The sequence below is a fragment of the Pyxicephalus adspersus genome, chromosome 9 (genome assembly GCF_032062135.1).
Source record: "Pyxicephalus adspersus chromosome 9, UCB_Pads_2.0, whole genome shotgun sequence".
Taxonomy (NCBI): Eukaryota; Metazoa; Chordata; class Amphibia; order Anura; family Pyxicephalidae; genus Pyxicephalus; species Pyxicephalus adspersus.
In genome coordinates, this window is record NC_092866.1 from 55609621 (window position 1) to 55622368 (window position 12748).

Sequence of the window (12748 nt, forward strand, 5' to 3'; positions counted from 1 at the left end):
TACAAATAACATTTTTTTTCTGGTCTTAGCCTTGGATAAAGTCTTTACGCACATTTCTACTATTAATTTGAGGGAAGGGGTGCGTGGTGGATAATCAGGAAAAAAAGTTGTCTATCGTGGCTAGACAACTAGAATTTCCAAAAGAAAACATTTTTATGGCAACTACAAATTTCTTACAGTACAAGTTTCATATAATGGTTAATATAATTATGCATTTTGATTTTGCAGTCTGCTTTAATTACAAGTGTGTGATAATACATTTTTGGCCATTGAGTTCCACAATTGTTTTTGCCTAGATTGAGATGACGTTATCAGTCTGCATAGACAAGGTGGCATTTTCTCCATCTCTTCTCCAGTGATCAGACTAAAACACTGTAGCTTTGTAGCAGGCCAGACTTTTGTAAACACAGCCAATATTTGCATAAGCATCAGGACATTCATGGTTGCATCTACGTAGAAGGAGGTGACCAAGGCTGCTATCTGAACAAAGATGGCTCTCGTTCTGGAGAAAAGCATATGAAGGCATTGTCAGGGGGAGTACTGTTATCAATAATACCGATAATATTATATATATATATATATATATATATATATAATATATATATACACATATATATATAATATCAATGATACTTATGTTTTTCCTTTGCCTGCATGCACTTAACATGAATAAATGTGTCTAAAGCCAGGTCAACTTTAAAGAATGTGAGGTCTTTGAGTTAGAATTGTCAGCTGTTCTGGAAATCCTTATTTGACTTGATCTGCTCTGCATCTGTAAGAAGCCTCCAGGCCATGCTCGATTTTCAGATCATGACAATACACATTTTTATACAACCTCCGAAATGCAATCTCTTCCGCCTGCGACCAGTAAGAGACAATGAACATAGGGACAAAATGCACCGACAAAGCTGGTCACCGGTAATCCGCTAAAACTTCACCAGTCTACATACAGGAAAATGCTAAGCAAATGAGTGATTCTCATTCCGAGTTCACCATAATTACGCGCTCAGCAGTACGTAAGTAATAACCAAACGCAGAGAATGGTTATATCACAGTGAGACAAAGGCTTCTCTAATCACTCAATATGCCTGGTAAAAGTGTTCATCTGTGACAAACTAAAATGTATTGATGTAATCAATGAACTGTATAAACAGATATGAAGTATATCCTCAAAGGACCGGTGAACCTGAGCAAGCCGAGCTGCAAGCTCATTTCTATAACATATTTATATACAATTTTGAATACAAGTTTCCATAACAATAAATAAAATGACAGACATTTGTATTGTAATGCGGGTTATAATTATTTTTCCATTTTAATCCTCTGCTTGCTATGAAAATGAACTGTGCACAAGCCTCAACTTCTATTCCTTGCAAACATGGCCTACCCAGATATCCTAGTTCCCTACTCAAGTGATTGGCTTGGCTTTTCCAGAAGGTTTGTATAGAGAAGGAGTCTAAGTTACAGGTGTCCCCTGCAATACAGATTTTCATCTTTGGCAAGATGTTTCTGGTTTGTGCAGGCATAAAGGGATTCAGGGGTAGTAGATTTTTACATCAATAAACCCCTGATCCCTGAAGTTAAACCCCTGAAGTTTGCATGACTTGCAGAAGAAATCTTTTGCTAAACACAGCTGAAACTGAGCTCTTTTATAACTCTTTATTGATAAGACAAAACTCTGCAGTTGTTTCCTTTTTGCATATCAAAGAACAGTTTGCTCCAGAAGTTAATGAATATCTAAGCTTCATAAAGTTTTTTTTTTTTGTGATTAACTCAGTGTGGATTTTATACAGTAACTGACACCACGCTGCCTAATATGTTGAGATAAACATCTGTGCATTGCATTTAATAAAATAATGTACCTGTTCTATAATATTGTACCTGACTTATAAACAAATTCAACTTAAGAACAAACCTACAGTCCCTAGCTCGTATGTAACCTGGGGACTACCTGTATACTATCCCCATAGTTGCCTACTTAGCATTTCCATTTATCAGATACAACTTTATTACTGCAGAAAAGTCTCTGCAATGTAATATATCACCCCTGATACAATACTACATTCAATGAGAGCAAAGAGTGGAATAAAATGAGGAAGTGATACAGGTTTAAGGGATACATTTAGTGAAGATGCCCCGCATGTAACCCACCCCTACATAGCGCACTTAACTTCTATGTTCTTCACTATATGGTCCTTCATGGTGCTGCACAGACCTTGCAAGTGGCTGGGTCCTCTTGTTACTGCTCAAAAACTCTGCAGCCCTAATAATTTCTATGAATGAGCTGCTCCTTAAACCGCTGGAGGTCACCATGTGTATGGCAGGTATTTTTACCTAGTGTGTATCTATTTTATCTTGCATCCAAATACGACAAAAAAAAGGAAATTGACAGACTGGTATTACACGTATTTATTGCACTTGAAAGCATCCCTGCCACACACCAAGAAGCTGAAGAACAGTTTACCGAAACTCATATTGGAGCTGATAAAATATCTTCTTTCTAGAAAATAATTTAATATACACTGATTCAAGTCCTAATTCTCAATAGATCCTCTAGAAGCAGCAAACTATATACAATGAAAAAGAATTTTTTGTTTTAGCAAATATAATATATAATCTCTTATAACACAACCAAAATATACAGTATACAGCTTGCACGTTGCAGTGAGTAGTCTATGTACACAGTAGTGGCTAGTGCAAGGTTTAACAGCAGCAATACATGGAGGGTGAGCATGAAGGTTTAAGGGAGTGCTGAGGTGTCAGTCCACCAGATATCACAATCAAGGGTGCGAGAATTTATGTGTCCTTATCTCTGCTCAACATAAGGTTTGTATACACATATGTCTGTCAGATTTTCTGGGAGTCCTGGGTAAGAATCTGACAACCTACTCCAGCCAAACGTTTTGGGCATAGCATAAAATATTTCCAATGTTATGTCATAATTTAATTGCTGTATAACCATTTCCCTTCACTTCCTGATTAGGGATAAGGTTTGAGCTTGGCCTCCGCTGTTCCTCTGCGATTTTCATAAACTTACATGGAAAATCAAATGGACAAAGTTTAAAACAATTGGCAAAATAACAACCAGCAAACAGCAGAAGTAACAGCTGGTGAGAAGTAGGTCATTAAGGTATACAGAAACGGCCAGTGTTCCCATTGGTTGATGGCTGTCAGGGGTAGCTCATGACATGAATAGCTCCTGATAGCCACTAGCCAATGGAACCACTGCTCTCTGTGTACCTTGGTATCCAGCTCCCATTCAGTGTTTATCTTGTCAACCAGGTGAAAAGTGGTGGATAAAAAACTTGAACTCATTTTAGACGTTTTAAACCAAACAGACATATGTAGGACTCAAACAGCGATGTTGCACTTGTCCTTGCCCACTTTACTAATAAAAACTTGACATAACTTCTAACTTTTCTGCAAAATATTTAAAATTTCATACGTATATACACATTGGAGTTCTGATTTGGCTTGCCAACATCTCATTGCACCATTTTTGGGTGGACTGACCCTTTTAAAAGACCTACAATGAAAGGGGTAATTAATAAATTTGTTACCCATTATTGTCCTTCTGTGCTCCTCACCCACTACAATCAGTAGTGTTACTCTACTCAGTGTCGTTCTTCTGTGCTATTCCTCTGTTCCAGACACTCATTATAAACACACAGTGTGCTGCACAGTTTAACCGGAAACCTGGACTGATAATCATTAGTGTCTCTTAGGTACAAGTCCCATTAATACACGGGCATTTGGATAGCATGGGAAGATGGAGTCTAGCACTTGCATTGCGATGTCCCTTGCTAAAGAATTCCAGTTAGGCACATAAAGATGAGAATGTGTATTCCCAGCAGGTAGGTGAGAAATATGTAACGGGATTTCGATCTGGAAGTCAACAGCTTTGAGCAATAGAGGCTTCGTCCACGCAGCCATCTTCGTATGGAAAGAGTTCCACCCTTGATCTAGAAGAGATATAAAAGAGTTTCGGCATTTGAAACAACAGTCTCTATTTGTAACCTTAACATTGAATGTTGGGTGTAACTATGCTTGAAAAGCTTTAAAGGGGAAGTAAACAAAAAAAAAAAAAAAAAACTCACCCACCTTTACTTTTGCAGATCCACCGATCCCTCTGCGCGAGATCGGCTGACTTAGCCTGCAGTAGATGGGGAAAAGAAGAATGACGATCTCACTGTGCATGCGTGAGATCGGCATTAATCTCCCATTGAAAAAAAAAGCTCTCTCTAGGCACAGAAGGAGCAGCCATAAGTTTCCTGGGGATGCAAGACATATGTATCCCAGAAGGCTCTTGCTGCGGCAATTAAGACAGAAGGGGAAGGGCATTACCCTTTTTTTTACCTTTCATATAAGGGTTGTCTATGCTTTTATGTAAGGTAAAAATTTTATTTTATGTCTACTTTAAATTGTTTTTTTTTTTTTTATTCCATTTAAATCTTTTTTTTGCTCAAACACAGAGAGGTTTAGGCATTGGCTCAGCACTTACTTTCCGCACCACAACATTCTGAGTGGGATCAATAATTAAGGCTTCCCGTTCGTCGTCTGACTCCATCTGGAGTGAGAAATCAAATTCTCTGGAAGATGACTTTGTCTCCAGCCTACAACAAGCAAACACAACATATTTTGATAGCAGTAAGAGTGCCAGTTTTAGATAATTGAGAAAGATTTGTCAACATGCTTTACAAGAGCAGATTCAGCCTAAAAATGCTGAAACAAAAAATAAATAAAAATATGAAGAAGTGGTTAAATAAACAAGGCAAACAAGGCAGCTTTCATGTGTTTTTTTTTTCTAGGAAGGTTACCAGTGCAGTTTACTCCTGATAGGTATAACAGGTGTATCTGTTTGTGTTTTGATGCTTTGTTTGGCAGAAAAGCTAACAATCTATACCAGACTTTGGCTTATGGCAACTCTAAAAGAACATTTGCGATATAACTTCTATTTCTGTTCCAGTAAACTTGGGCAATGAAAATGTAGCATATAATTAAAAATATATGAAAAGTCCTTTTCTGCATGTATTTTAATCTCTAATTTCTGTGTCACTGCAAGACAATAGGAACATTTAGGGCTGGAATAACAAACAAGGGAAAGCCAAGCATGGGAAAGGGGTGTAAGCATTCAAGAAGCTGATAAAGTTTAAAGCAGAAGTAAACCCCCAAAAATCACACTTACCTTTGATCCCGCAGAGCAGTCTATCTGTCGGGAGGTTTCTTCCATCGGGTGCTGTGTCGTCCCGGTATCTGCCTTCAAGCCAGGCGCCGACATCTTCTCTCATCTTCCGGGTTCTTCTTCCTGCGTCACCCAATCTCGCACTGCGCAGGTGCGAAATTGGGCAACATAGACTGGGAAAAAACTTGCCAACCTCACCGCACACGTATGTGACATCGGCAATTTTTTTCCTATTGATGAAAGTTCTCCTTCTGGGCATGACTGAGCAAGGAGCAGCCAAGAGCTTCCCAGGATGTGTGAGGTAGGTATTCCGGGTCATTCTTGATTCCTAGGCAATCAAGAATTAAGGGGGCGGTGCTGCACCCTTTAAAAAAGGGGGGGGGGGTTGCACTTAAAAAAACACAAACCTAATCTTTACTTTGAATAAAGGGTTGTGAAACCTTTTATGTAAAGTAGAAATTCTGAGTTTAGGTACGCTTTAAGCATGCATGGCTTATGTTGTGACTGAAATTGTGGTCAGGGGCAGGCATGCCAATTATGCCAGGGAGAATTGTAGACTTGTAGATTAAAGATGGGTGCTAAATTCAGTAGCTGGGAAAGATGAAGGGCCATATTAGACAATGCCACTATTAAAGCATGAATAAGTATTTTTATACAAAATGCTGCCGGCAGCAGCATCTTTCAATCACTATCATTATGGCTGAAAGTCTGGACATCCCGATGTGCTAAACCGTGCATATTAGCTACGAAACATTGCTATTGGCTCATCAATATGATGGGCTTCATTACTAGTGAACAGCAATGTATAAATGGCAGTAAAAAAGGGCACGCAAGTGCTGGAGCTTTGTGACTGTCAGACTGGTTTAGTATTTGGTTACACCCACGTGTGTTTCCATGTGCTTGAGCTTTATACCAGGCAGCATAGTAGTCATAAATAGGAGTAAAGCTTTGTGTACATTTCAGAGATCTTCAGGAAAATCTAAGCCTAAGGGGGATATTAAGCAGTGTGGTAAATGGGCTATGCAGTAAGCAAGAGGATCAATTAGCCATAATGATGCACTAATTAGTAAACAATAGTTCAGCCAGATAAAATTTTGCCTTGTGTGACAAACAAAATTACAGCCTTGGAAAATCAACCCAGTGCTCTATTTAAAACCTTTACAGTTGCTTCAGAGTAAATAGCAATTAAAGTGGTCACATAGAGGACAATTGTCCATAAAAAACATTCTATATATTAGGGGATGAATAAACAGTTGCCCACATGCACGGGAGTTTTGTTATTCTGGCCTAGCCAATTAGGATGGGTGAAGATATGACACCCAGAAGAAGACTGGGTGAGGATGGTAATTCCTGTGGTGGAGCGAGGACAGGTGAGTGTAATTGTCTGGATTGTCTGTCCCTTTTGCAATAAAGGACCTGTCTTGTCACAATTATTTTATTGATAAGGTTTAGCTTTGCTTTGGAATCTTTTACACAGGTTCCACTTTGCATTTAAAAGGACCATTTTTAAACTTTGGGCTAAGCTCCACCATCCACCTGTCTGGTAAAAAAAAAAAGCCCTACTGACAAATGAGGTGCACTCAATGGATAAGGAAGAGGAAAGTGGCTTAGTTTTAAGGCAGAGAGATTAACCTCCCTGGCGGTATTCCCAAGTGTGGCTCGGGGTGAATTTTCTATAACAAACGTAGTAACCTCGAAATTAAAAGCTCTACCTGGTTCCCACGGCATCCTCCAGCTATGCCCACTGCTTCTTCTTCCACCTGGCCATGCTGGCCGGGCATCTGTGTAACCTGGCGATGCCTGGCACCTGCGTACTTGGCGTGTGAACGTTGGGGACGCAAGGCCAGGGGAAGCAGATGCAGGCCAGGCATCTGCTCGCGAGTGTGTGGCTGGAGGGTGGGACCATTGGGCTGGTAGGCAGGCAATTTGAAATACTAAGTATTTGTATTTAAAAATACTTAGTATTCATACCACCAGGGAGGTTAACTGAACCTAGAAGTAGAGGGGATGCCCTGAAAAGCCTGGCTTTTTATTCTTCACAACTTTAATAGCATTTCAGTGAATTCTTTACCACAAAAAAATGTCCTACCTTCTATTATTCTCTTCTGTGCGGTGAAGAGCCTCTTCAGCAGCCTCTCTGCGTACCCTTTCCTCTGCCAACCTCTCAGATAGCTGCAGGAGCTCTTGCTGTGCACTGTCATAGCTGACTTCAGTCTCTGTGAGCCTTTAAATAATGGTAAAACAAGAAATAAGTAAATAATTGGCAGCCAATAGCCTTAAATACATAGAAGCAACAATCCGCAGCATTGTACATATAAGGAGAAACTGGAAAAGTTTTTTTTTTATCATGCACATTTAAAAGTGATATTTGCAAAGGTTCATTTGAGAGTATTCCATAGGCAGAAACATTTAGGAAGACCTTTCTTTAGTGTTCTAATTCTGTTTGTATTTCCAAGCAAAATGTATTACAAGTTTTTGCATGAAAAGTCATTATAGGCCTATAATTCTTAGGCATAACTCACCGAAATATGCTCAATATTTATTAAATTTATTAAAAAACTTTAAATAAAAAAAACAAAAATCGGTTAAAAAAAATGTTAAACATGTAATATAACTGTATAGTAGCATGTGAAATATATATATATATATATATATATATATATATTATATAAAGATTTCTTTGTATTGGACTCAACAGAGCTATTTTGTATTGAATCCAATACAAAATTATTTGAATTTCCCGCCACTCCTCCCGCCCGCACCAACATCCCTGGGAAACCTGGAGATCGTCTCTGCACACGCCGGGAGAAGATGACAGAAGACATGCCGGGGGACAAGGGAACGAGGTAAGTGTTTTTCTTTTTTTTTAAATATTTTAAGCGACCCGAGTGTGACTCGGGATTACCGCTTTTTGCATGGTAAATTCACCCCAAGTCACACTCAGGATTAACGCTAGGGGGGTTAATATTATACAATTTCATACAAAGAACAATATAAGCCCTACTACAGCAGGGGCATATGATTAGCTAAGGCAATACATTTGCAACTTATATATATTTATTTTTAAGCAAGCTTGCAAGGTTAGCTGCATACTCTATGTACAACCCACCACAATCTATTGCTTCACAGCAATCCTATGCCCTTTTTTCAACAAAGGTATCTTAAAATAATTTTCATGAGGAGAAAGAATGACAGATATATTGGTGTCTTTAAAAGGTACAAAAAGCTATCTGGAAAAAGCACAGTGACATTGACAAACCTTCTCCTTAGGTCGGCCAGCTCTGCATTGTCTATTTCCACAAGGACATCAGTCCTCTCCTGGGGAGCTCCAGGCGGAACCTCTGTCATAACATCATTCTGCAAGCAAAGGAAACATGTTAGCTATTCACAGACAAAGAAAATGCTTGGGTAAATCAATACATGTCTTCTATACATTTATGTACATCTCTGTGTGAGAGAGAACTATTTGTAGCATTGTAAATGAAAAAATAACACTTCCACTATCACCATCAACCATCAAAAAATCTACAATTTATTTATCTACGATTATTTCTTTTTACTAAAGAAAACACATTTATTTTTACTTCACCACATACCAGTCCTATTTAGCAAATCACCCTTCATTATACCTTTGGAAATAATGTGTTTTTCATGTACAACTGATGATGCATGGTCAATAAAGGATCTTTGGGATAGAAGCTCAGAACATATATCATTAACATATGTCTATATATTCCTACCATAAAGGATCATATACTCTATGTGGCAGAATTCCTCATGGAAGAATTATTTGGACATAAGAACAAGACGTTGGCTACAAGTTAATAGATCAAGTTACATTTGACTTGAATGTACCTTAGCTTTTATTTCTAATACTTATGCTACATGCCAAATCTTAAGAACTCTCCGCATGCAAAGCCATCATCCCGTTATTTTAGTCATGCAACAATTGATGTAGAACCTATATCTCTTAAAGAAGATGAAAAATCCATATCGCAGGCAATAAACACCAGTAGAAATATATTTGCTAATAAAACAAAAGTGAAGAGACAACAAAGCAATGAAGCGATTGCTTATTTCACAGTAGCGGTTGTTAAATGTATGGGAATCTCAAGCCTTTAAATGTATATTGAAAAATAAAATGAAAATGTGATCATAGTAATTATAAAAATATTCTTATCAGTATGTGTAAATATTTGATAAAATGTACAGATAATGCATGTAAGCACCTAGAAGTAAGCAATTTAAACAAATGCCAATATTAAGTTGAAACAAGCTCTTACTCGGCTGGTTACTTTTGAGCTTTGCAGATCTCTCTGTAGATTGTAATACTGATTCTGCAGGTCAGTGTATCTCACTTGTGTATCTTTTAGTCCCTGGGACACACTCTTCAGCTGAGCTGATAAAACAGCATTCATCTGTATTGATTCCATGGCCTGCAAGGGAATAACAACTGGATTAGCAATATTAGATCAACGGTTACATATCTAGCATCAATAAAATCATCAATAAAAAACTGACACCATGTGTCAACTGCTCAGCCTAAAGATTTCTGGGAAACGGAAGTATAACAGAAGAAAACACAAATGTGTTCTCAAAGGAAGTGGGGAGTATTTTAAAGTCATGTTGTACAACATATTGCAGCTTGTAGAGGAAAGGCTGCAGCGAAGATTTAGAATGTTAGGCTACAGATAATACTGAAATACCACATGCAGATAGTAGTTGTTAAGATTTAGTGTACACAGTATAAATTTTTTGTAATTTTCAAAACCAACCGAGGATCACTTGAAAGCCAAAGTGTACCAGAGTATTGCTGAAAACACTTCAGTGTATGTATTGAAATGGCCATGGAATGTAAGTCATTCTTCCATATGAATTAGAAGAACAAGGTCAAAATGCTTTGTGATAATTAAATAGATCATCTTACCGCTGTGAGTCTCATGTAAGTAAGCATCATATTACCATGATTACAGTATTTTATGTAATGTAGGTGCAGGATTTTACCTTGGCATTTATTTGCTGGATAATCAGATCTCTTTGCTGTATTTCTTGGATATATCTTTGCACTTCTAACTTAGCTTGTTCTTTGTCTTCCTGACGAGAATTTGTTTTTTCTGGAGCTGAAGAATTTCCCACCAATGTGACCGCCTCTATGCCCTGATGAAAGAATAGGTTTATTTGTCAAGGAAACCTGTTTTCAATGTATTAAACAGCCACTGCAATTGTCTGACTCAAAAGCTGCATAACCTTTCCTGGGCAGAGAACAACCTTCACCATGACCTAGGTAATGGACATGGAACTAACATGAAGCTTAATAGGAAGGCAAAGGCAGCCTCCATCATATGGCTATTAAGCTTAAGCTCATATTGATTTTTTTAAAAAATAAGTTACATTCCAATTGAAGTTGTAGAAGAAACATTACAGTGTGAGTGAAAACCCTGAGTCCTGCACTATGCAGAGGACTACACGGCTCTTTTTGTGAAAGCAGTGGTCTTCTGGAACTAGTCCACCATACCCCCAACCGACTCACAGTTACAGCCCACCAAACAGCAAATTGTATGTTCCTTGGTCATTGCTGGGCTCTAGGTTTGACTCATTAGGATGGTGGATATGTCAGACCACAGCGGAGAGACTAATGCTTTAACACAAAGAGCATCTTTTCTTAGCAATATATTACAGGCTGCAGGATTTTCTACTCTGTTTAGGACTACCTTGCAAAGAAAATGAATGGTAAAACACCGAGTACCTATCATTCAGCTTACACCAAATTTAAAAAAAGCATTTACCCTGAAAAATAAAGTAGGTTATAAAGTTGAACACTTGGCACGAAAACTTTCTTTTAAATATATTTCCCATTAGCAACAGATGATCTAAACTCATTTTGTGTGCACTTAACACCTTTGCCAACCAAGATTTTACCATATAAAAGTATTAGTTGCGCAGAACTGTAAAAAGGACCCAGCAAGCCCACCCACCACAGGCTTCTTGTAGCTAACTACAAGAAGGGGGTAAATACAAGACTATTCACTCCACACAATGAGAAGAAGCAGCAGTGACTGCTCTGTTAACAGGAAGCTCCTAATAGACAATACTTGCATATTTTGGAAATGAGGTGTGTGATTTTAAAGAAGTTCCGCTTTGAAAGTGATGTCCCTTTTGCATTAAAATACCTACCGGTAAAGGGCCTTTTTTTTTTAAAATATGATGCCTGGATGAGATGGGTATGTGAAGTTTTTGCATCCTGGTACTGCAGGTTCCCTTCTCAGATACCTCTCCTGACTTTTACAACCCAATCCCTTCCCAGATACCTTTTCCCCTTTCAGATATCTCTCCCAGCCATTTTCTGTCCACATGCACATACTCTCAAACATGGCAAATATGGATTCTAAATTGAGCTAAAATAGAGATTACAAATTGCTGATCTCGTCCTAATATTGACATCTATCTCTTGATTTTACATTTTTAATAACAGGAAAATCAATAATCTGGTAGCAAAATATCAGAATATCTGATTTAAGTCTTACCTTTCCTCCATGTACCACATTACTAAAAGCCACAGTTTCCTGGTGTTTGTACAACTCTGCGATCTGTCTCTCTTTATCAGCAAGAGCGGTGGTAAACTGAAGACGAAGGGCTTGTGCTTCAGACACCAGGACATTTTTCTCTGCTCTGAAACAAGCAAAAATATAAAATAACATGAATACATAATACACTAATATGTTAAAAATGTAATTAGAGGATAGTGATCCTAGCAACCACACAGACTTAAATGTAGGTATTCAAATGTAATTAAATTCTTGTTTTTATCCAATCTTTAAAAAAAATAGACTGCACACAAAAAAGTGGAAGAATAACAAAGACTATCACTCTGCACAAACATCAGTAATGGTCCAATCTGGTTCTCAAGGAATATCATTTGTAATTTTAGTGTGAAGAGCAGCTAATAATGTGCACTCAAAAAAGACTAACCCATCTCACTTGTGAATTTCCAAGTTTACAGAGGGCCAGTCCACACAAAAAAGGTATTTTAGATATAGTTAGCAGTTGTTTGGATCAGTCAGTCCCTGGCTTCGTTGATACCAATCATATGTGACACCTAACAATCAATCTACAAAGGTCTGTTGGAAATCCAGTTCCAAAAACCATGGGCAAGAATATGGTGCTAAAGTTCCTTTGCAACTCACAAAACTTTGCAGCATGTCTAGTGGGAAGCTAAGAGGTCATGCACTGATGTTGCGGAAAACCTGGTTCACATTTGCTGCTCCAATTTACTGCAAAGTGTTCAGTGTGATGAAGAGGTCAGGGCTCTATTAAGACCACTTAAGCTCCTCCTAACCAAAATCATAAAATCTTACCTTTAATAAGATGGCTCGTGCTTGAACAAAAAAAAAAAAAAAAACTCTCCATGAATTGAAGCCATACGGTTCAAAGCCATACCATACATGTTTTGTAAATTCTTACAGTGAGATTCTTCTAAACATCTCTCCTGGCTCTGGTAATGTCCACCTTGGATTTCAGGAGTCCCTGCAAATCTTGTTACATTTTCAAACACATTAAAAAAAAAAC

General features: G+C 38.0%; 1 protein-coding gene across 3 annotated transcripts in view; it reads right to left on the minus strand.

The window, feature by feature from the left end:
* Nucleotides 1-2394: 2394 nt before the first annotated feature.
* Nucleotides 2395-12748, minus strand: part of LOC140338056 (uncharacterized) — a 51478-nt gene continuing 41124 nt past the window's right edge. For all 3 annotated transcript variants that reach the window (XM_072422097.1, XM_072422096.1, XM_072422095.1), the window contains exons 22-28: nucleotides 11707-11851; nucleotides 10187-10339; nucleotides 9466-9618; nucleotides 8442-8539; nucleotides 7272-7406; nucleotides 4502-4613; nucleotides 2395-3962 (exon numbers count right to left, since the gene is read on the minus strand). In XM_072422097.1, the coding sequence (XP_072278198.1) occupies nucleotides 3804-3962; nucleotides 4502-4613; nucleotides 7272-7406; nucleotides 8442-8539; nucleotides 9466-9618; nucleotides 10187-10339; nucleotides 11707-11851 (955 nt within the window). In that variant the 3' untranslated portion in view covers nucleotides 2395-3803. The remainder of the gene's footprint in view (nucleotides 3963-4501; nucleotides 4614-7271; nucleotides 7407-8441; nucleotides 8540-9465; nucleotides 9619-10186; nucleotides 10340-11706; nucleotides 11852-12748) is intronic.